Below are 25,362 nucleotides of genomic sequence, written 5' to 3' on the forward strand. Positions count from 1 at the left end.
TTTTTGATTACTGTTTCAATTTCATTACTAGTGATGTGTTTATTTAGGTTTTCCAATTCTTCATGGTTCAGTGTAGGAAGAGTGTGTGCATCTAGGAATTTGTCCATTTCTCCTAGGTTATTCAATTTGGTGACGTTTGCCCTTTCCCAGTATTCTTATATAACCCTTTGTATTTCTTTGGTGTTCATTACACCTTCTCCTCCTTCATTTCTGATTTTATTTATTTGAGTCTTCTCTCTTTTTTCTTAGTGAGTCCGGATAGAGGTTGGCTCTGCTCTGCTCACTTCAGGACCAAAATGTTCATTCTCCAATTGCCAGAAGAACTGGCTGCTGACAGCTTACCTCTGAGTCCTTTTTTCTGGAATTGTTCTCAGCTGACAAGAGATACTTTGCCTAATTTTATGTTCCTCAGCTTGCATCCAATGACTGGCTGATGGTAAGGTATAAAGGCCCAGAAACCCTGGTTTCCTTTCAGGACAACTGTGGAGGGCTATCCCCGCCCAGAGCTTCTAGGGTGGGCTGAGGCTTCTGTCTCAAGTGCACAGCAGGTCAACTCCTCCCACAGCTCAACCCTGGGGCTTTCACTCTTCCAGCGTTGTCCCCAAAGCCTCCTGCATGCACGTCTTTGCCTCAGAGTCGGTGTCCTGAGGAACCTAACTTAAGACATTAGGTCAATTCAAATGAGCTAAATCCTCCCCTTTTATGGTAGAAAATCAGCAGATAATATCTAAAGGTGATAAGATCACTATATAACAATGTGAAAATATTATCTGAAGTTACACAGATAACCACCAGAATTAAAACTAGAAATGATGAAAAAGGGTGTCCTTGAATAGAGACTGGGGATTGATTAGTTGGAGATGTATGTTTCCTGCTAAGATTTTTCTGAACTACCTGATTTACTATCGTGTGCAATATTACTTTGATTCAAATATAATTTTAACATGAAATGACTCTTAGAAACAACTAATTATGGAGAGGTAGTGGAGTGAGGCAGAGGAGTAATAATGTCTTCAGAAGTTGTGGTCTAGAATTCGGATGTTGTCTGGTGCAGATCACTTATTCTTTCAGAGCCTTAGTTTTCTCACGCAATAAGGTGGAATAATAATAATATTGAAATAAAAACCACTTAAAACTATTGTGAGGTATAAATAAAATAATGAAAGTGAAGATGCTTAGTAACGCTCTAAGGAGCCATATTAGGTGGAAGAAATACCTGTTAGGGTCACTAGCAATGTACAGGAGAACACAAAAGAGGAGTGGCTTCTAGCTGTGGATGAAAAGACTTCGGGAATGGTTATTTGAAGTTGGCCCCAAGAAGAAAGAGGGATTTTGATATGGAGAGAAGGAGGAGTGAGGAAGGAGATTTAATTTAATTTAATTTTTAATCTTTTAAAATTCTTCTTATCAAAGTAATCCAGGGACATAATTTACAAGCAACAATTCAGAAGGGTTTATAATCTCCTTCGAGTCTTTGTTCAAATGTCACATTTTCAATGAGCCCTTCCCAGGCACCAAGCTATTTAAAACTGTGACCTTGGCCTCACTCCTGCTCCTGCTTACCCTGCTTTCTTCTTTCCTCATAGCACTTATTAACTTCTAACACATTAGAACTTATTATGTCCATGGTTTATTTTTTCTTTCCCCTGACTGGAATGTGAACTCCACTAGGTCACAGTGCCTCACACATTGCGGGGACTCAATAAATATTCATTCAGTAAATAAAAAATGTAAAATAATCTTCCTGGCACTATTGCTCCCCACCCCACCCCATCTCACTCCTCAGAGGAACCTGCTTAAAAAAATAAAATAAAAACAAGACTGTATATTATGTTGGAAGTTTTTAAGCATACATAAAAGTGGAGAGAATGATACCGTGAACCCCATGAACCCAGCTTCCACAGTTATCGACATCTGGCCAGCCCTGTTTCTCTATCCCCCTATAGGAAGGGGTGGCATTTCAGTATTTTAAAAACAAATCCCAGACATCATGCTGGTTTACCTAGAAATACTTCACTGCAAAAGATATTTTAAAATCCAACTCACATGCCATTATTATATCAAAATGAATTTTCTTATATCATCTTATATCCAGTTCATGATCAAATTTTCTGAATGTTTCAAAACTGTTCTAATAAGCATCCCAAATGAAGTTTCCACATTGAATTCAGTTGTTTTTCTCTCCTAAGTGTTATTTACTCTGTAACTCACACCCCCCCGCCCCGCCCCGCCACTGCCACCCCTCCATGCCATTGATTAGAGAAACTAGGTCAGTTGTGTTGTGGAATGTCCCATATTCTAGATTTGACTGATTGCTTCCTCATGGTGTCTTTTTAACTTATTCTCCAGAGGAAACTACTTTAACAGTTTCTGTTTTTAGATCTTTTTGTGATTACCTTGAAATCTCTAAATGTGTTGTTTCTTGATTTAGATATGATGGTTGCAAATTTAGCCCTCTTGCTCTGCCTCCTTCCTCCCAAGATAATTTTGTCACTGATCCCTGCTTTCTCTTCCAGTCACCTATTTGATTTCAGACAATATTCTTGAACCTCTATCTGTTCCACCAACCAAGAGAGCATCTCTTGTTGAGGACATTTGTGCTCGGATGGTCCCCTTCACCTACTCTGCTCCCCTTTTACTTCCCAATCTTTGTCAGCGGCAAATTTTAAGTGTTCTAGGTGGATAACATACTCTTTTCTGTAATCACAATTTAGTCTTCTGTGATTTGCCTAAGAGTTTATTCTAAAACTGCAAAAAAAATTTAAATGACCATTTACATGAACATGGCTTTTCAGATTCAGTTCACTGTAGAGCCAAAAATTACCCTTTGGTTTCCTCTTTATGGGGTCAGTGTTAGAACCCCTGTGCTAGTCACAGAAGTACATCTCTTGTATTTCATAGAAACAGATCCTCATTTTTTCCACTCTACCAATTGTACAAACCATGTCACATTTTAACTTGCTTTCTATTTGGTCTATGTCAGGAATGATATATGAAACTGTGGTTTGATTTGACCATTCAAGCCTCAACCTATTCATAAGGGACTATTTTTTTGAACAATGATGGAGGAACAGACTAGTATTTTCAAAATGTAAAAAATAGTCCCAATGAATGGGAAATGAGTCTGGAACAGTATTTAAATCACATAATGGAAGCCTTAAATACCATGCCAAGAAGCTTGGATTTTGTAGATCCTAGGGGGCTCTTGAGGATTTTTAAGGAGTGCAAGGTACTTGGGCCTAAGCCTTCTTGGAAGTTACCTCCTGAAAAGGGAGACCTTCCAGGGCAAGATACCTCCAGAGTAACATAGTGCTCACCACATCAGAGAGCTATGTGGCCAGAGGGCTATGTGAATACTATGTATTCACCATTATAGTATTATACAAATAACTATATGGCCCTCAGCATCCCCTGTGTTCTATTTATTTATCCTTCTTTCCCTCCTCCAAGTAATTTTTAAGGCTTTTTGAGATCTATAGTCAAAGTGCTTTACAAAATGTTCGTATCCAAATACCAGCAATGTGTGAGAGTCCCCATTTTGGCACAACATCAGTAATACTGGATATTATTATTTTTTATTTTAGAGAACTTGATATCTCATTCCTGTTAGGACAAATACAACTAAGATAGGACTCTTAGTTACATGCCAGAGATTTAATACAAGCCAGCTTAAGCAAAATATGGGACTTATTGTCTTATTCATCTGGAGGTTGGCCTCAGGGTTGACTTGATTCAGGAATTCAATTGATGTCAGAGAATGTGCTATTCTTATTCTATTGCAGACAAGCTTTTTCTAAGGAGGGAGATATGGTTGCAGGCAGTTCTATTTTTCAAAACTCTAGGCTTAGTTTTATTACCATTTTTAGTTCAGGAGGCCTCTTGATATAATTCTACATTTATCAGAGCTCATTTTATTGCCATGCTGGAAACCCAATTTCAGCTGATTTAAGCGCCGCCCCCCCCCCCCCAAAAAAAAAAAAAGTGAATATATGGGCCATGGAACTGAAAAGTCTAGGGAGAGTGCCTGCTTTCAGGAACGGCTAGATCCTGGCGCTCACACAATGTCATCAGCACTTGATTTTTCTTTTTCAGCTGGCTCTCCTCCCTGTTGTGGTTATTCTCAGGCAAGCTTTCTCTGCCTGTTGGCAAAATGGTTTCCAGCATGTGCCCAGACTGGGAATCGATCTGGTGACCTCGAGGTGCATGGGCCAAGGCTCAACCAACTGAGTCACTCTCACTATGGCAGTCATCACTTTATTTATAGAACAAGCTATCTCTGAAGCACATGACCTTTGAAGAAGGCTAATTTTGCCCTGGCCTGTGTGGCTCAGTTGGTTGAGTATTGGCCCATGCACTGAGAGGTCGCCGTTTGGATTCCCTGTCAGGACACATGCCTGGGGTGCAGGCTTAATCCTCACTAGTGGGTATGCAGGAGGCAGCCAGTTGATGTTTTTCTCTCCCTCTCCCCTTCTCCCCTCCTGTCTCCCTAAAAAATCAATAAAAGCTGAAAAAAAGTCTAATTTTAAAGGCTGCAGTAGATAAGTATATTGTAACCCATAATGCCTACTATATAGTAGGAGTTCAATCAACATTTACTGAATGAATTTCCTTGTAAGTTTGCATTTCCTATAACATCCATAACTAATAGTAATTGATGATCAAGATAATATCATATTTAAGTGATCTGTTGAGTAAAGACCCCTGATACTTAAATTGCTTAGCATTTAAGGGTTTAGCATGCACCTAAAAATATGTTTGAAGTATGATACTGAAATAAGAGAAAAGTTAAGTGGTACTGACTTTGCTGGAAGATTGGAATAGTAATATTCACTTCACATGACCTGCCTTGCCTTGGGATAGTTGGTAGGTGGCAGCAGTCGACTAGGAATTATGGTTCATTTAAACAGGGCATTGGAAGGGTTATTTTTAATGTTTTTATATCAGCAATTATTTTTTCAAAATAAAACATTATAGCTGCAAAGCACTAAACAATAAATATAAATAAGCAAGATATAGCTGATTTACAGAATATATGTTACCTAAGCCATTATGCTATAGTCTCTTGACAAAAACTTATTTTTCAAAACTCTAGGCTTAGTTTTATTAGCAGTTTTAGCTTGTTCTTTCTTATAATCTTTATTTCTTCTCTTTGTAAGCACTGACAATATTAATGCTCCTTTATTGACAGCAGGGATGGCATATTTGAACTTTCATTCTGTTTAAACTTTGATTTACTCTGATTGTGAAGATTTTGCCCCCCAGTCATTGGCCAACCTTCAGTTATAGAAAAAATAATCCATCTTAGACATTTAAACAGACATGGATTTAACATTGGGTATTAGATGGGCTGGGTTATGAAATTGTTATGAAGGCTAATGAAAGAGTCTCTGGATCAGTGGTTCTTAACTTTAGCTTCGCATCACCAGCATCTGGGTTGCTTGTAAGAATACTGTAGTGATTGTGGAATTCACATGTTGAATTCACATATTGGGCATGTATATGTGTACAGTCAGTAAGCTCCTCTGGTGATTCTAATGTGCACTGGGGTGGGTAACACTTTGAGGCTAATGTTTCAGGATCGACTCTCACTTCCTTGGGCCACCAAGGAAGCTACGGATTCTTCTGCAATCAGGGAATGTGCTGAGCTGAGAAGCTGCTGGTTTTAAAACTGCCACATCCAGGAAGTTGCCACCCCAGAACCCATCACACTTGCTAATATTAACTAGTAAAACGGTGCCCTGCACCTTGCCTCTAGGCGCCCAAGAAGCTACAGTCACTGTGACCTCAATGAACAATGCCCAGAAAAACGAAGCTCCCCCAGTAACTGTGCTTATCACGGAAGGAAAAGCAGAGAGCCTCTGCCTTGCTCACCTCCACATGTAGCACGGGACTTCTGATGGCAGAGTCTCTGTCATGCAAGGAATCCTAATTGCAGGAATGTCTGGGAGATATAGCTTTAAACTTTCCAGCCCTGCAGAACGAAAGCAAGCTAGACAGAGATTTACGTGGATGTTTTATACCAACCCAGTGTTCTACCAAAGGCATCATGAGATAGATGAGCGGAGTTGTCTTTTCTTCTTTATTCTTCAGGGACCAGTTGTCTTTTCTTCTTTATTCTTCAGGGACCAGAACAAAGTCTGTTCCCATCCTTTACCTTTAGACTCCCAGGACCAATCAAGCTTTCCACTTCACGCTCTCTTTTCAGAAGGCAGTTTGGTTACAATTCAGTTCATTTAGAATGATTCCGCTTTATTCCATTCGACTGCTTCCAATTTTGCTTCTCTCTCTCAGACACCCTACAAGTTGATTTCTTAATGGGATTTAAGATTATTTTAAAAAATACATTTTTATTGATTTTAGAGAGGAAAGGAGAGAAAGAATAGTTTCAGATTTATAAAATTATTATGAAGATAGTTCAGGAAGTTCCCCCTATTATTAATATCTTACATTAAAATGGTACATTTGTTATAATGAACTGGTATTGATACCTAACTGAAGTCCATACTTTATTCAGAGTTTCATGGTTTTTACCTGAAGTCCTCTTTCCATTCCTGAATCCCATCCAGAATACACTTACATTTATTCATCCTGTCTCCTTAGGGCAATTCTGGGTTGTTTTGCAGGCTTTCTTTGTGTTTTTTTTTTTTTTTTTTTTTTCATGGCCATGACAGTTTTGAAGATTACTGGTCACATATTTTATAGAATGAAAATGGACTTTTATTTTTTTATTTTATTTTAAAACTTTACATAAAAATTTCAAACATGTACAAAATTAGAAATAGTATAATGAATCCCCATGTACCCATGACCCAGCTTAATAAATACCACCAATTCAGTATGTTTATTCTATCTAAACTGTTCTGCCTTCAACTCCCAAGGATTTTATTTTTGATATTTTTTAAACTATATTTTTATTGATTTCAGAGAGGAATGGAGAGGGAGAGAGAGATAGAAACATCAATGATGAGAGAGAATCATTGATCAGCTGCCTCCTGCACACCTCACATTGGGGATCAAGCCTGCAACCTGGGCATGTGCCCTGATCAGGAATTGAACCCTGACCTCCTGGTTCAGAGGTCAGTGCTCAACCACTGAGCCACACCATCCAGGCAACTCCCAAGGATTTTAAAGCAAAATATGTGATAGCACCCTTATATATTTCAGTTAAGGCCTCTAACTGTTAGAGTCTAACACAGTGGTCGGCAAACTCATTGGTCAACAGAGCCAAATATCAACAGTACAACGATTGAAATTTATTTTGAGAGCCGAAAACCGACTTCTGTGCATGGGCCACAAAGTTTCAATCACACTGTACGTGCGCGCCCACACGTGGCATTTTGTGGAAGAGCCACACTCAAGGGCCCAAAGAGCCGCATGTGGCTCACGAGCCGCGGTTTGCTGACCACTGGTCTAACAGGTAAGGCCTTTTTAGAAAATATACCTATAATTCTATTACCACATGAGAAAGTTAAAGATAATTCTATAGTATTTAATAGTCAATCTGTGTTCAATTTTATTTTGAAACGTTATTATGGAAATATGTAACAGGATTTTAAAATATCAAGCTGGGGGAGGAAAGAAGCTTTAATGTTAAATGTAGTTCGGAGTTTTTAATATTAACTTGGACTGTGATAAAGAAAAAGTGGTTCAAACCCAGGATAGAATATCCTCTGGGAAGAAATATGCTTCCCTGATAAAAATGCTTAAGCAATTTTCTGATAAATTATAATAAGATAAAAGCCTCTTCTGGGAAACCAGCTTACTTTCTCAGCTGACTAACAGCCTGATGTCTAATGATCTTGGATCCAGTTGAGTAATAATTATCTAACCATTTCTTTACTATAAAGGATCTCTTCCAAGAAGGAAGCATCGAGTTGGTTTGTTGAGGCCTCTTCAGTTGTGAAATTTAATAATTTTTACCTGTTGAGTCCAGCTCTTTCCACATAATTAATGGTTACAAAAATATTTCAGGAATAGAAATATGTTGATGGATAAAGTAATTTTGGTTGTCCTTGAAATCAATTATACTTCAATATCACATTTCTGAGACATCACTTTAGGAATCATTCCCAACTAACCCTTTGTGGTGATTATTTAGAGATTTACAGGTGATGCCTCCTCTGTTCCAATGTCATTGAGACCAGCAGTCGCCAACCTTTCGGACCTCACGGATCATCAGTGGTCCGCGGACCACCGGTTGGCGACCGCTGATTTAGACACAGAGACTGTATTGTCTGTATCTATTTCACTGTGGGGGGGGGGGGATGTAGGAGGCAGCTAATAGATTTTCGCTCTCACATCAATGTGTCTCTCTCCACTCAATCTAAAAATCAATAAAAATATTTTAAAAGATCATATACTCATCTAGTGCCGGTAGTGGTATATTTATTTATTTAGTTTTAAAATATATTTTATTGATTTTTTACAGAGAGGAAGGGAGAGAGATAGAGAGTTAGAAACATCTATCAACTGCCTCCTGCACACCCCCTACTGGGGATGTGCCCGCAACCAAGGTACATGCCCTTGACCGGAATTGAACCTGGGACCTTTCAGTCCACAGGCTGACGCTCTATCTACTGAGCCAAACCGGTTTCGGCAGGTAGTGGTATATTTAAATTAGCACAGCCCTTTGAAAAACAATTTGGCCATATATATATCAAGAACAATACATACTTCTATACTTCGATTTTTTTATTCTGACTTCTATTCTAAACAATTGAATAATATGGGAAGAAAGCAATATGAATATGAATGAATTTATGTATGAATATTTCCTTCACATCACTTTTTTATGGTAGTGAAAAATTAGAAATAACCTGAGTGTATAACAATAGGGACTTGGTAGGTAAATTTATGATTATATTCACTTAGAGTACCATAAGGTAGGGTGGGGGAAGGTAAAGGGGGGATAAATGGAGGGTAAAGGGGGGATAAATGGAGGCTTGACTTGGGGTGGTGAACACATAGTATAATATACAGGTGATGTATTGTATAATTGTATGCCTGAAACTTAATTTTATTAACCAATGTCACCCCAATAAATTCAGTAAAAATAGAATATCATGAAACTACTAAACTATTCATTGGAAAGACTATAACATGGAAAAAGAAAGAATAAAAATTAAATTTATACTATGACTTTTAACTACTTAAAAATATATATGAAGAGCCCAGCAGGTGTGATCAATGGTTGAGCGTCAACCTATGAACCAGGAGGTCATGGTTCGATTCCTGTCAGGCACATACCCAGGTTGTGGGCTCGATCCCCATTAGGGAGCATGCAGAAGGCAGCCAACCAATGATTCGCATTCATCATTGATATTTTTATCTTCTATCTCGCTCTGCTTCTCCCTTCCTCTCTGAAATGAAAAAAAAAAAAGATAAATATACATATACATATATATGCATATGTAATATATGAAGAGAATACTAAAAATGATAAAGGTTGTGTTAAAGTTATAAAATTTTCCTTCTGTTATTTAAAATTAGCTTAAATAGCCGAAACCGGTTTGGCTCAGTGGATAGAGCGCCGGCATGCGGACTCAAGGGTCCCAGGTTCGATTCCGGTCAGGGGCATGTACCTTGGTTGCGGGCACATCCCCAGTAGGGGGTGTGCAAGAGGCAGCTGATCGATGTTTCTCTCTCATCGATGTTTCTAACTCTCTATCCCTCTCTCTTCCTCTCTGTAAAAAAATCAATAAAATATATTAAAAAAATAAAATTAGCTTAAATATTAGTAACAGTTGCTTAAAATTTCTAAAGTATTCAAATCACATATTGTTGGCATTCCATGCTTAAATGGTACATAAAAATTTCTGTCTGCTGATGTACTGCTGTTGGCAGACACAGTACACTTTTTGGCTAAGCAATGTCAATTGTGGCTATAGCACTGCTAAAATTACAATAAAGCTACATAGTAATTGACAGTGGTACTCTGGGTAAATGTGGGGAAAAGGCAAAGATTAATTATGAAAAGGAAAATGTCAACCTTTCCAGTCAGTGACAGGATTAGTGATAGTGACGGGACCTCAATCCAGTTTGAGATCTTACTTCTTGGAAGGCACAGTACTAGTGGGAAAGACACTAAATAATTAGGATGAAATCTGGTAAATACTTGCACAGGCCACGGAACAGGATAGGGGAAGATTTGGGAGTGTCAGGAGGTAGCCTACATAAAGTAGATCCGAGAGTAAATATTTTTTAAAAATAAGGTCAGTTTGTGTTCAGAGCAGAATGATTCAAAGTGTCTTGATTATAGGTTACCTATAACCTATAGGATGGGGTTAAGCAGGTAATCAGAGGTTAGTGAAGGCTGAAGCCTTTGATTTTGTTGGAATGTTAGAGAGACTTTGAAGACACGGTATTGAAAAGAATGAACTGGAAGGGAGATGAGAGGAAGACAAATTGTGAGGTCCCTGTAATAAACCAGGAACCTCATTACTTAAAATTACCTAAATTAGAACTTTCAGAATGTATTTTACTTTAAAATGATTCAACCACATGCTAAACAAGTTTTAGATGATTTGTGGTGTTCTCTAATAGAACTGGCACATAATATCGAATCAGATTGCAGAGGATTATTTTAGCTCTACGGCCAGATGCAGAGGCATATGTAAAGGTACGGAAGCCAACAAACATGTTGAGAAATGCAAATTCTCACGAGTGAAAGGATTTGGGATTCTGCGTGGCAGCAGCTGATCAATAGCTGTATCCAGATTCTCTGGAGAGATGGGCTGCTTTAAATGAAGACTCCATATTAGCTCGCCAGGAAGTGAAATGTCCTAAGCATAAACTGCTTTAACCTAGACTCCCGATTCCAATAATTACAGGCTGTTTGCGATTAAGCCCCTAAGGCAGTGGTCGGCAAACTCCTTAGTCAGCAGAGCCAAATATCCACAGTACAACGATTGAAATTTCTTTTGAGAGACACATTTTTTAAACTTAAACTTCTTCTAACGCCACTTCTTCAAAACAGACTCGCCCAGGCCGTGGTATTTTGTGGAAGAGCCACACTCAAGGGGCCAAAGAGCCGCATGTGGCTCGCCAGCCGCAGTTTGCCGACCACGGGCCTAGGCAATTGGGATGTTGCTGACCAATAATCACAACTACAAAAACGTTGTGCTAGTGAACAGGAGATGAGTTTTGTTTCCACTAACACACAAGAACGTAGGTTTTAAAAAGCGCCCTGTGCCCAGATGCCAGATTTCCTGTAGAATATGGCTGCAGGCCCGAAGCCTCTGACCCCGTAAGGGCGGTGGGGAGGACGCAGACACCCTCTCGAGAACCGGCTCCAAATCCCGACAGGTTTGGCTCGCACGTTTAATAAAAACTCGCTAACCAAAGGCTCCGCATCCCCGAATATGCAGAGCTTTCCTTTCACGGACACTCGTGTTGGGGCGCCGAGCGACCGCCGCCCGGGCCCAGCGCCGCCCGGTACTGACCCACGCGGAGGCGGGCGCGCCGGGCCGGGTCCCCGCAGGGGGAGGGGCGGCACCGAGGCGCCGGCGAGCGGCCTCTGCGCTCCGGGGTCCCGCCGCCCTCGCTCCCGGGCCCGCGGTCTCATTTGCCGCCGTCCTGCGCGTGACCCGGCGCGGGGTGCGCCGCGCGGCCCCATGTGCCCCCTCCTGCCGGCGGCCGCCGCCGCAGTCGCCGCGCCCCGAACCCCGCTCCTCTCGCTCCGGCTCCTCCGCAGCGGGCTCGCCGCCATGTCTACCGGGGGGCCCCTCAAATCCGTGGACTACGAGGTGTTCGGGAGAGTGCAGGGTAGGGGACCCCCTGCTGTGGGAGACCGGGGAGGTGTTCGGAGAGGAAGGGGGAGGACTGAGAGAGGGGTTCCCCGTCTTGGGCCGGGACTTCCGCTGGGCCGTGACACAGCAGCCGCGAGGGGTGGGGGGGACAGGAATGGGGGGAGGCGGGGAGAAGGCGGCGAGATGCGCATGCGCTGGAGAGCGGGGCCAGGCGGGGTGAAGGTGGTGGTCTGCAAGCCCAAGGAGAGGGGTGCGGGGGGAGCGGAGAGGGGGGGGGGTGAGGAGGGGGCGGGCCATCCTCTACTTTTTTTTTTAAGTTCAGAAAAATTCTCTATATGTTTTATTTTATTTATTTTTTGGGGGTGTTTACAGTACATTTTATTTTATTTTTTTAAATTTCTTTATTGATTAAGGTTTCACATATTTGTCCTCATCCCCCCATTCCCATCCCACCCCCCTCCCCACACATGCCCCCACCCCCCTGTTGTCCTTAACCGCTGGTTGGGCTCATATGTCTGCACACAAGTCCTTTGGTTGATCTCTCCCCTTTACCCCCACCCTCCCCTACCCTCCCTCTGAGGCCCGACAGTCTGATCCATGCCTCCTTGTTTCTGGGTCTGTTCTTGTTCATCAGTCTATGTTGTTCATCATTTCCCCTAGATGAGCAAGATCATGTGCTATTAGAAATACACTTATAAGAACCGAAAATGAGACAAGCAATAATGGTTATGCTGACAGGCAAATGAATCAGTCTGTAGTGAGTTTCTTTCTGGGCCAACAGTTCTTTTGAGACCCAATTTCAATGTCCAACAGTTCCTTGTGTGTACATGTCGGCACTGACATTTCAGTTCTGGATGGTGGACAAATGGTGGTAAGGCAGGTCCGACTCCCTCTGGTTTGGTCCTGGGCAGCCTGCAGTGATGCACAGCTGCTGACTGCTAGTATGGGAAGGCCTTCCCATCCTCTACTTTTGAATCTCCCCATTTTTGAGAAGCTCCATGTTTCCCCTCCCCAACTTGTGTTGCGTTGGGGGCTTTGAGATGAGGATCAGTGGCTGACCACCTGTGTTTTTAGAGCGTTTGTAACTGGCATGGCTTACAAAGCTCCTTATGTTTCATTGCAGTTACATAAGTCTGAGAGGGAAATTGATTAAGCTGTGCATGGAGTCTTGGATGTTCCCCCAGCGCTCAGGTGAATGCTAATGGCACCCGTGCGCGTGGATTGTGGCCACCTGTTGGTTTCCCTGCGCTTTAGAAATGCACCGGTGTGTTTCTGACAGTGCTAGCTTGGTGTTAGGGGCGGCTTCTAATTCCTTTTCTCATCTTTGTTCCTATAGCGTTTCACGTATAGTTCTGTTCTGCTTCTTGATTGTTACTTTAACCCATTTTGCTTTCCACTGCAGTTATTTATGTACTCACGTCTGTGTCTCTCCTTAGACAGTAAGGACAGTCTTTTGAAGGTCAAGCTGGTGGCTTGTTTTCGTATCCCCTACAGGCTGTGCTTGTGGTGGGGACCTCAGGAGTGTCTTAAATTAAAGTGCTTGGGATAGTTGACTTGGAGAAAAAAAACCTTAGAGTGGTGGCCAGCTTTAACTATTTGAAAGATGCCGTGGTGTGTGGCTCCAGGGGACAGGCCCCGGATGGATGGAGAAAGGTTGAAATGAGGCAGAATTTTATTCCATAAAAAGAAGGCCTTTCTAACCACTCAGGTGTTTAAAATCACTAAGGGCTGCTTTGTAAGGTGGTGACTGTATGACTGTCTGCATTCAAAATTGACACCTGCAGTCAGATCCCAGCATGAAGGGGTACATTACAATAGGAAAACTTGATTTTTGCATGAAAGGAGGCTGACATCATATGATTTCTTGAATACCAGTATTTCTTGGTAGATTTTAAAATAGTGTTTCCTTTGCAGTATTCATCTCAGAGTTTCTCACGGACACATCTTTCCACAGAGTGAGGTGCCGTTGCAGCTGATTGAGCCTCGGCTGAGCAGCAATGTCGCGCTCGAGTCTTTCATAACGGAAGGGGCTGATGTCTGTCCCAGTTTCCAGAGCAGTGTGTCTGTGAAAAACCCGTCCGTGTCAGAGCAGCTTCCTTGCTCTTTGGCAGAGGAGGTGGAAGCAATGTAGAGAGACCACAAAAGCCCGTGGGAACTCTCCCACGCCGGCCACGTCTCGTGAGCGCTCTGCTCCAGCCGGTGCCAGTAGGCTGCAGAAAATCCGTCCCCACGTCCGCTTCTTGTCTCCTTTGTGTACCTCCTCCTGTTGCACAGTGTGCTTCAAACTAGGGGTCAGGACTCTCGGAAAGATTCTGGGAAAATTCCAAGTGGATTACGGAGCTTTGAATGCTAATTCCCGCGTGGGTCATTGCTTCACAAAGTTAATGGGCTGGAGGTCCTGACACCTCTTGCTGCGAATTCCTTCTAAGGCTTTAAAAATAGGGGTTGTGGTTGAGGGGCTGAATAAATAACACCTCTCGTCATTGTGTGAGTTATTGATTGACAAGTAAGACCAAGACTAAAGCAGAGCCCGGCTGGTGTGGCTCAGTGGGTGAGCATAGACCTATGAACCAGGAGGTCCAGGTTACATTCCCAGTCAGGGCACCTGCCCAGGTTTCTGTCTCGATCCCTAGTTAGGGGGCGTGCAGAAGGCAGCCGATCAATGATCCTCTCATCATCGATGTTTCTATCTCTTTCTCCTTCTCCCTTCCTCTCTGCAATCAATAAAAATATATATTTTTAAAAATAATAAAGCAGGGTTTGGGGATGTGGTGTGTTTCTTCAGGGAAGTGCACCTCGTTGTAATCTGTGCTGCCAAAGTAGACACAGCCACCAGGCACTGGCAGGCCTCCCTGTGGGCAGAGCAGGAGGCATGACCTCTGAGGGTAACTCACTCCCGGGAGAAGGTGGGAAAGGAAGCACGTGGGCTGCGCAGGGTTCTACTTCCAAATGTTCCCATTAGCTTAGTCACTCCTTATCTCAGAGGAGGAATCAGAAACAGGGTGGAGAGTGGCCAAGGGTGGCACATTGATGGATATTCCTCCTCAAAGAAAGAACTATCATGAGGGCAAAGAAGCTTTCTCCTCCAGAAAGAAGTTATAAAATGGAGAGGGAGCACAACTTGTTTAGTCCTGGGTGCAGTGCTGCAAGATGATCTGGACTGCAGGGTTTTTGGTGTGGAGTGATAGGAAAAGCCAGGGAAGTGGTATGGTCCCAACCTGGAGAAGGACTGCTGTTCTCTCACAGGTAGAGGTGGGAAGGACTAACATCAGCAGGTCACTGGTTGAGGCTCGCAGGAAAGCTCTCTGACAGGAGCGTCCCCAGCCAAGGTTTTCCCCTTGTACTCTCCTTACTCCTGACTGTAGGGTGACTGTGATTTGCACTCCAGCAGCCCTCCCAAAGCCTAGAGGGAAAGGCCAAGGAAATCACAGGGGCCTTGGCCCTGACGTCCCCGAGGGATGGGGAATGTGGGGAATGGGGAATGAATGCTAAAGGGAAGTGTTGGGGAGGGGTTCCTTTTGGGGTGACAGGAATGTTCTGCAATTAGCTACTGGTGGTGGTTGCAAAACTCTGTGAATCTACTAAATATCACTGTATATTTAGTATATGTTGAACACTTTAAAAGGGGGTATTTCATATTATATGAATTATATCTCAATTTTTTGAAAAGTCACACACACACAAAAAGGAAAGCAAAATACTCTCAGGTGCTGCTGGTGCTGCTGGTCCATGGGCCACTCTTGGAGCAGGAAAGAGCTGGACCAGATGTTTCCAATTTCTCTTTACTTCAGTTGCATGCGCTTACTTTTCATGATGCTAAACCAGGGGTCCTCAAACTTTTTAAACAGGGGGCCAGTTCACTGTCCCTCAGACCGTTGGAGGGCCGGACTATAGTTAAAAAAAAACTATGAACAAATTCCTATGCACACTGCACATATCTTATTTTGAAGTAAAAAAACAAAACGGCAAAAACACCCGCATGTGGCCCGCGGGCCGTAGTTTGAGGACGCCTGTGCTAAACTAACATCAGGCAGCGCGTCACTGTTGAGGATCTCAGAGGGGAATATGCACAGTTCAGTGGTGACCAAACCTTCAACTCTACGTGGACCTTCCAGGTCTTCTCACTCTTAGGGTAAACGACTGCACACTTGCCCAGTTACGCTGTTTTCTCTCCTGTTTTGTCTCTCTCTCCTAGATGGTCTGAAAATTTTCTTGAGTTTCCTGGCACTTTCTTTTCTATCTGCTAGCTAATGTCTTTCCTTCCATCTATATAACAGATTCCCTTTCAGATCAATTCCTCCACCTTTTATATGTAGCATTTAAAATATTTTTACAGCCCTACAAACACTCCATTTGTGAGGTTATCTTGTCTTTATTGCTTTACTACTCTTTTTCTTTACATTCTTTTGGTGCTACAATACACTATCATCAGGAAACAAATGATATCTCTTATTGTAAGTCCACTTATAGAATTACATAAAATTACCTAACCCACTGAATCCTTCTGTATTTTCTTAACCAGGCTCAATTGCTGTATATTGAAGCAGTATCTTTGCCTGATTAATCCCCTGTGATTTCCCAAGTTTTTTCTTCTGATATTTTTTTCAAATGAGATATAATTTAAATTCAGTAATAGTCACCTCTTTTAAAAATAATTTTATTAATTTCAGAGAGGAAGGGAGAGGAGAGAGAGAGCTAGAAACATCAATGATGAGAATCATTGATCAGCTGCCTTCTGCATGCCCCACACTGGGGATCAAGCCCTCAATCCAAGCATGTGCCCTGACTGGGAATCGAAACGTGACCTCCTGGTTCATAGGGCAGCACTCACCCACTGGGCAACACAGGCTGGGCTAACAGTCACCCTTTTTAGTGAACAGTTTCATGGGGTTTGAAACATGTAACCACCGCAGTTGAGATATACAGAGCGGTGTCAGCATCCCCCAGAGTTCCCTGGTGCCCCTTTGCGCTCCTCTCTCCCCTCCCAGCCCTTGGCAACTGATGTTTCCTGTCCCTGTAGTTTGCCTTTTCCAGAATGTGGAATTAACATTAAAACAGGAACATTTTATTACATTTTAACTTGGATTTAGTCCTTGTCTTTAAAGAAGAAATTCTAAAAGCTGAGGATAGGTAAATGTAATGTTAAATATACTCAACTGACCTTGTAATAAGCATTTGATTTTAGTTAGCATTTTAAAATAGACTAAATATACCGTTAGACATTTTATTATACTTTGAATGAAATATTAAAATAAAATGAAATATTCAGATTACTAATTTTTTCCAAAAGTAATCTTCCCTTTATCTTTTTATTTTACCAGAAAATAAAATTTTACAACACATTTTGAATATATTCAGACATTAAAAATTTTGTTCATTTCATTTACTTACTATTGAATAAATAGGTGAAAATTAAGTTAGGAAATATATGATTTTTTTTTTTAAAGTAGACAAGCTGACTTTATTTTTATCTTTCTTTTTTACAGGCGTCTGCTTCAGAATGGTAAGTCAATACAATCTGCTTTTGGTGTGTGGCGGGGTACATTTTTTTCTCCCACAGTTATTTCTAATCACAAATATAAAGCAGCTTTCTACTTAGTGCTGGTCTATTGCTTATTTCCCATCCTTGACAGCAAATAAAAATGTATTTTTATTTCTTCACATACAAATTACTGGTTGAGATTTTTATTAGAGCTGTCTTTACAAAGTAGTCTATTAAAAACACTACAGTGTTCTTAGCCTTTAGCTAATATTTTCTATGAATTTCAAAATACCTCTCTTGAGATGGTTAAGTTAAACCTTTTGATTAGGTATATTAATACAAAATATGGGATCTTCCACTTGTTCTGGATGGAATAAACCCTCTACCCAAGGGCATGTGTCTCAAATTGCATAATGAAACATGCTCATGTTGCATAAGGTAGTGGTCCCCAGGTTTTTATATATATATTTTATTGATTTTTACAGAGAGGAAGAGAGAAGGATAGAGGGTTAGAAACATCAATGAGAGAGAAACATCGATGAGCTGCCTCTTGCACATCCGTACTGGGGATGTGCCCGCAACCAAGGTACGTGCCCATGACCGGAATCGAACTTGGGACCCTTGAGTCCACAGGCCGACGCTCTATCCACTGAGCCAAACCAGTTAGGGCGGTCCCCAGGTTTTTAGAAGTTAAAACTACTTGTTGCCTTTAAAAACTTGATTTTGTTATCATACTCTTTTCCTAAAAGTTACATGTGACTTGTATTTTCACTGACTTATCTGAGCTGGCAGACACTAGATTAGGTCTCTGTTCCTAACCTCTGAGTACTCTAACAGGTCCCACCTACATGTCTCCACATTTTGAGATAGTTGTATCCTCTACAGATCAGATTGTCTCCTTCTTCGTTATTACCTATGAGAGCTTGACTTATTTTCAGAACCAGCTCCTACATCAACCCTAGCTCTTACCATCTCGGTTTGTGTTGCTTCATATTGTTTGGAACGTAGAGAGAGATCGTGGTCACCCTGGCTTCCAAACAGAAGAACGTGTTTTTAAAAAGTTCTAGTTAGAATGGATCCACAAGAATTTTAGTATGATGTAGTTAAAATGACTCAAAATAAAAATTTTGCTAGGTTTTGCCCTGGCTGGTGTGGCTTGGTTGGGCATCATCCAGTGCACCAAAAGGTTTGCAATTAGATTCCTGGTCAAGGCACATGCCCAGGTTCCGGACTCGATTCCCCGTAGAGGGAGTGCAGGAGGCAGCCCATCGATGTTTTGCTCTTACATCGATATTTCTTTCTCTCCCTCTCCCTTCCTCTCTTTCTCTAAAAATAAATTTAAACAAAATTTAAAAAAATATTTCTAGGTTTTTATTTGCCAGTAGCATGTGAATTTGGAACCAAGAAAAGAACTTAAAAAACACACAACCTATTAAGAATAATAGGAAGCCCTAGCTGGTTTGACTCAGTGATAGAGCATCAGCCTGTGGACTGAAGGGTCCTGGGTTCGATTCTGGTCAAGGGCACAGGCCCAATTTTCGAGCTCGATCCCCAGAAGGGGGAGTGCAGGAGGCAGCTGGTCAATAATTCTCTCTCATCGTTGATGTTTCTGTATCTCCCTCTCCCTTCCTTTCTAAAATAAATACAAATATATTTAAAAAAAGAATAATAGGAAAAATAAATTTACCTAGAGAATTATAACATTTGTTATAATTCAGAAAACAACAGAATATTTTAATCCAGTACTTTTCTATTGCTTATAACTGAATATTTTCCCTTAGTGATTGAGAATTTTAGAGTGGTCATCATTTGAAACCCAGATTAACAATGTAATTTTGTGTTAGCTGATGCAAGGGAATGCAACTGAATTTTATGAATCCCCAAACACATCATAAAAACTGTGTTTTGATGTAATTCCCAGGGTCAGTTTATTTTCTCACAGAATGTTTGTCTTTACTGAAAGTGGAATTTAACAAAAATTCCCCTTAAGTGAAGTTTCTTATAAATAGAGGTATTAATTACTGTCGGTCAGTTGTACAATTTTAGGAAAAAATGATCAGCTTAGTGCTTTTTGAATGTTAGAATCAAGTGTTATGAATTCTGACTTTTGATGATGGACTTTCTTTCCCTTGTTTTCTCCTGAAACCAGTACACAGAAGGTGAGGCTAAGAAGATAGGAGTGGTTGGCTGGGTGAAGAATACCAACAAAGGCACTGTTACAGGTCAAGTGCAAGGCCCTGAGGAGAAAGTCAACTCCATGTAAGTAGCAAGACACATAATACACTCATGCAATCTATGAACTTATTTTAATGTTTCCTTGGATAATAGGAATATAGTATTGATGTACCAAATTCGGTTTGCAGATTATAACTAAACTAACATGCTCTTTTAGGCAGACCAACAAAGAAATTCTCAGAATTGGGAATGGAATTTCTGCATTTAGGAATGGATTTCCCATGTGAACAGGCTCTCAGAAAGATCATTGGCTCCACTCTCCAATCTCTATGAATTGTGTTTTAATTCTCCTCTGACATGTGGGAAATATCCAGGGTCCATGTATCTCTCATCTGAAGTGGTTGTGATAGAAGCATATGCCTTAAGATGCTTGAAGTTCTCCCCCCCCGCCATATATTTTATTGATTTCAGAGAGGAAGAGAGAGGGAGAGAGAGATAGAAACATCAGTGATGAAAGGGAATCACTGATCAGCTGCCCCCCTACTGGGGATCAAACCCACTACCCAGGCATGTGCCCCAACTGGAAATCGAACTATGACCTCTTGGTTCATAGGTCAACATTCAACCACTGAGCACACCAACCAGGCTTGAAGTTCTTAAAGTAGCCTTCAAGGCAAAAAGATTATCATCTCCTCTTTATTGTTTAAATATCTTTTTAAAAATCTAATTGTGGAGCATTTGAGATCTTGCTCCCAGCATGTCATCAGTTTGGCTGAAATAAACACATAAAAATTCTTAAAAAAAAAAAATCTAATTGTAATTTTATTTTTACTATCAGTGAAAGTATGTTTAATGCGCCCCTCGGTTACCCTAATATGAGTCCTTGCCCACCAAAGGAGACCAAATTCAGAAATACAGGAAAAGGTACCCTGTCATTTTCAAAGGCCTTATCTTTTCAGGTTTGTAAATTCTACTGCTGTCTGCAGTCTTTGTAAAAAAATAAAAATAAATAAATAGCTAACATTTATTGAGCATATGCAATATGTTAGGCAGTATGCTAAACACTTTACATAGATTATCTTATGTAATTTTACAAGGATCTTAAGAGGGAGGTGCTAATTAATACCCAATTTATTTTCTTTCATTGTTTGCAATTTATCTTTGTTTTCACTGCTTAATATTTTCAGATTTAAAAAGCAATGCTTTTTTGTTTATTGTAATAGGTGAAATAGTAAGATACAGAGAGTATAAAAGCAAAGCTGGTAATCTGCCCCTTCCCCTCTGCTTCCTTCCCTTTGGGTAACCTGTGCCAACTTTCCGAAGCTTTCACTTTCATTTAAAAGTATTTAAGCCTGGCCAGTGTTGCTCAGTGGTCAGAGTGTTAGCCCGTGCACCAAAGGGTCTCGGGTTCGATTCCTGGTCAAGGGCATGTACCTGGGTTGCAGGTTTGATCCCCAGCCCCAATCAGGGCTTGTGTGGGAGGCAACCAGTCGATGTGTCTCTCTCACATTGATATTTCTTTCTCTCTCTCTCTCCCACACCCTCCCTCCCTTCCATTCTCTCTAAAAATCAATGGAAAAAATATCCTCAGGTGAGGATTAAGCACAAAAAAAGTATTTAAGCATACATTTATAATTAGGGTTTTGCTTGCTTTTGCTGAAATAGAATACTGAATGCATATTTTTCTGTAATTCGTTTTGTTGTATGATGGACATTCATCAGTAAATGTATAACTACCAACTCCTTATTTTTCTAATTTCTTTATTTATAGATACTTACTTGTGCTTGTGTGTAAAACTGCACCCCAACTTGAAAAGTGGGGTACGAAAATTCAATTTTATTAAATGTTAATGGAAAACAATATTTTTGGGAAGGATTGTCACAACATGCACAAAAGATTGTAAGACTTATAGGATTTAATATTGTATGGGACTAATAGTTCACTGCACAAGGAAATGTCAAATGACTAGGAGGGAGACTGAGGATGGGGACTCTGTGGAGGAGGGACAATCATGCCAATTATGTTATATTCTGATCCATGTTGTGGCAGGTTTCTGACTAATATCAGTGCAATGGTATTACACATTCTGCTCATTTTTTCTTCCCATCCCTGCCCCTCCCCCCTCACACTACCAGTAATCTGTGCTAGCAACCTGGTGCATTTCCTTCTGTATTTGCTCCATGTTCACCTTTCATGCACACGCGTCGCACACACTCACACACACACACACACACACACACACACACACACACACACATTGGGCGGCACATACTTTTGGGTTGTGATCAATGTTTGTTTTGTAAAAATGGGATTATTGTATATGCACTTCTCTATATCTCACTTTTATCATTAAAAAATACACCCAGAGCCGAAACCGGTTTGGCTTAGTGGATAGAGCGTCGGCCTGCGGACTGAAGGGTCCCAGGTTCGATTCCGGTCAAGGGCACGTACCTTGGTTGCGGGCATATCCCCAGTGGGAGGTGTGCAGGAGGCAGCTGATCGATGTTTCTCTCTCATCGATGTTTCTAACTCTCTATCCCTCTCTCTTCCTCTCTGTAAAACATCAATAAAATATATTAAAAAAAAATACACCCAGAAAAATTTATCCAAGTCAAATGGTATAGCTCTAATGTATTCTTTTTAATAGCTGCTTATTATTCTACAGTATAAATGTACCATTATTTATTACTTATTGTTGGGAACTCATCTTGTTTCCTCGTGTTTTTTTGTTTTTGTTTTGGCCATAAGAGCTATACTATAGTAAACATTTTATTGGTGATTTTATTTCTATGGGATAGATTCCCAGGAGTGTGATTTGTTGGTTGAAGTGTCTGTGTACTATTAATTTAAAAATATTTGTCAGACTGCTTTCAAAACAGTTCTAAACAAATTACATTATTTTTCTCTTTATCCTGTCAGCAATTTTTCTTTTATCTGATTGGGGATAGAGTAATATATGACTTTTTACTATTATTTGCATTTTTAACTTTTATAAACTCAGATATGGCTCTCTTTTCTTTCTGGTTAATAAACAGACTGTAAAAGTTGTTTCCTAGGTTTCCTTCTAACTTTTTGATGCTTTATTTATTACATTGCTTATTTACTCCATCTGGAACTTGTTTTTATTTTATGAGATTGGGGACTGACTATATTCTACCAGATGGATAGCCAGTTGTGCCAGCACCGTTTATTAAATAATCACTCTTTCTCATTGAATTGAAATATGTTTTTGTCATATATATTAAAATCTCATATCAACTGGGTTTTATTTCTGGATTCTCTGTTCTACTGATTATATGCCTAGAGTAATGTTCCATATTGATTTAATTAAAGTGGCTTTCTAGTATATCTTCTTTCTTTTTCATTCATTTATTTGTTTTACTGGGTATTTTCTCTCTAAACTTTAAGATATTTTTATCCATTTAATTGGAATTATATTTGTGTTATTGAAAACTCACCTGATTGTCTTATAAATATGCTTTTTAAAATAAACTTTATTTTTAGAAGTTTAGATTTACAGAAAAATGGTGAAGATAGAACAGTTTCCATTTATTCTCTACCCAGTTTTCCCTATTAACATTTTACATTAGTATGATGTATGTTACAGTTAATCCATATTAATGCATTAGTATTAACTACTATCCATACATAGTTCATTCATACTTCCTTAGCATTTACCTAATGTTCCTTTTCTCTTTTAGGAACTCAAATTTAACTTGCTTTTTAATTCTACATTTTTATGATATTAAGAAGCTTGATATTAAATTATCCCATCTAAGAAGATAGATGTCTTTTCATTTGCTCAGATTTTTATTTTATTTATTTACTTTTTAAAATATATTTTTATTGATTTCAGAGAGGAAGGGAGAGGGAGAGAGAGGTAGAAACAATGATGAGAGTGAATCATTGATCGGCTGCCTCCTGCACGCCCCCTACTGGGGATCGAGCCCGCAACCCAGACATGTGCCCTTGACTGGAATCAAACCTGGGACCCTTCAGTCCACAGGCCGACGCTCTATCCACTGAGCCAAACCAGCTAGGGCTGCTCAGATTTTTAAATTTACCCTTCAATATGATTTTATAGTTGTCATCATATGCTCTTCTTGCTGAGTTTCTTCCTAAGCTAGGTATGTGCCTTGATTAGGAATCGAACGTGCAACCTCTTTTGGTATACTGGACAGTGCTCCAACCAACTGAGCCACCTGGCCAGGGCTCTAGCATCCTTTAAGTCCATTCATCTCCCTATTTATTTAGGTGCTACAGTTGTGTATTTTAATTATCTATTTTAAACCTGACAAGACATTAATATTTTTAAAAATAAATATTTTTTGAAGCGGGGGACTTGCACATATTAGACATTTTTGTTGCTTTTTTTTCCCTTCCTAATTCTTTGGTCTTCTGTGTAGGAATATTTTCATTCTGCTAAAATATGTTCTTAAAGTATTTTATTTAATACTAGAGGCCTAGTGCATGATTGAATCATGCACGTGTAGGGTCCCCTACACACTTTCGCTTTCAATCACGGGGGAGCTGGGAGCCTGTCCGCTGGTGCACCAGGCCTTTCAGAAGCCTCCGGCGCGGCGAAGGCTTCTGAAAGGCCAGGTGCCTGAGCGGACAGGCACCCAGATCCCCCGCTTTTGATGATCCGCGGCGGGACGTGAGCTCGCTGCCCCAGAGGCCCCTTCTGTGCCGCAGCACAGCCATGGCGCAGACGCTGAGCTCGAGCTGCTGCTGGCGACGCGAGCTCAGCATCCCGCCGGCCCAATCAGCCACCCCGACCACCCTGAGTCCCGCCCCTCCATGCCTCCTGGCCAATTGTGGGCATAGCGAAGGTATGGTCAATTTGCATATTTGTCTATTATTAGGTAGGATGGGGCTGCTGGTGATGTGTAATCTCAGTTTTTGTTAGTTCTACATGTTTTTATCTTACTTTCATTCTTGAAAAATATCTGCTTTGCTGTGTATAGAATTCTAACAGGGTAGGTTTTTTTTTTTTTTTTTTCAGTATTCTATGGATATACCATTTAGTGTTCTATCTCTCATTGTGTTGTCTTAAAGTTGGCTGTCAGTTTTACATGTTGCTTCTTTAAAGTAACTTAGCTACATTTAGGATGGCAACAATAATAAAATTGCCGTTTACAATTTGCAATAATAAATATAACGTTAGGTCTGTCCGTTAGTTTAGGTTTGTTTTCTCTGGTAATGTTTAGTTCTCACAATACAGATGCCGAGAAGGCATGAGGTTGGGGGTTCATCCAGGGCTGGTATTGCCAACTGCAAAGAGCAGAGGTGAGAGAGCAGGGACTTGAGGGTATTTAGAAGGGTGTGACTATCATGATGAATTTTGGAATTTTGTTTGACAAGAAGAGAAATGAACTGGGAGTAAATGGTTGGGCAGTGAGAAATGGTTGCCTTAGTGGATTTTGGGTCTAACCATCTGTCACCGCTCTCGGGCACTGTTTCATTGCACTGGTTCTAGAATCGGTGGAGTCCGCTCAGAAAGGAAGGGCTGGAGGGGCGGGTGTGGAACATTCCTGATGTCTCTTGCTCCACTGTGACTGAGGGTCCAGTGTGGATGGGCTCTTTCCCTGACTCCCCCACCCCCATCCCTACCCCCACCCCCATGTCCATTGGGTCTGTAAGTGGACTTCACCTGAGCATTGCCAAATGGAAATTCTTCCTGAAAGATAATGAAAATTTTTCATATTTTGGTGTTGTCATGACTCTCTTTTTATTATGGGATGTTCAAATATATACATGCATAGGGAGAACAGGACAATGAACTCCAAGTGTCTATTACCCTGTTTCAGTAACATTTAATTTCTGACTTTCTTATTTCCCATATTCCTCCAACTTTGTTGTTGTTATTGTTCGATTATTTAAAGCAAATTTTCTGTATCATATTATTCATCTGTAAGTTAGCTTGAATAAAATGAAACTACCAATATTTGACAACA

The 25,362-nt window shown here is 40.7% G+C and overlaps 1 protein-coding gene across 13 annotated transcripts in view; it reads left to right on the forward strand.

Annotated features, from left to right (window-relative positions):
* Nucleotides 1–25,362, forward strand: part of ACYP2 (acylphosphatase 2) — a 174,716-nt gene that overhangs the window by 64,382 nt on the left and 84,972 nt on the right. For 6 of the 13 annotated variants that reach the window (XM_054728201.1, XM_054728200.1, XM_054728204.1 and 3 more), the window contains 2 exons: nt 17,234–17,250; nt 19,379–19,488. In XM_054728201.1, the coding sequence (XP_054584176.1) occupies nt 17,234–17,250; nt 19,379–19,488 (127 nt within the window). Of the gene's footprint in view, nt 1–249; nt 437–11,469; nt 11,764–17,233; nt 17,251–19,378; nt 19,489–25,362 lie in introns of those variants that run through there. The other 7 variants (XM_054728202.1, XM_054728206.1, XM_054728210.1 and 4 more) reach the window with 6 other exon arrangements.

The sequence above is a fragment of the Eptesicus fuscus genome, chromosome 16, assembly GCF_027574615.1.
Source record: "Eptesicus fuscus isolate TK198812 chromosome 16, DD_ASM_mEF_20220401, whole genome shotgun sequence".
Taxonomy (NCBI): Eukaryota; Metazoa; Chordata; class Mammalia; order Chiroptera; family Vespertilionidae; genus Eptesicus; species Eptesicus fuscus.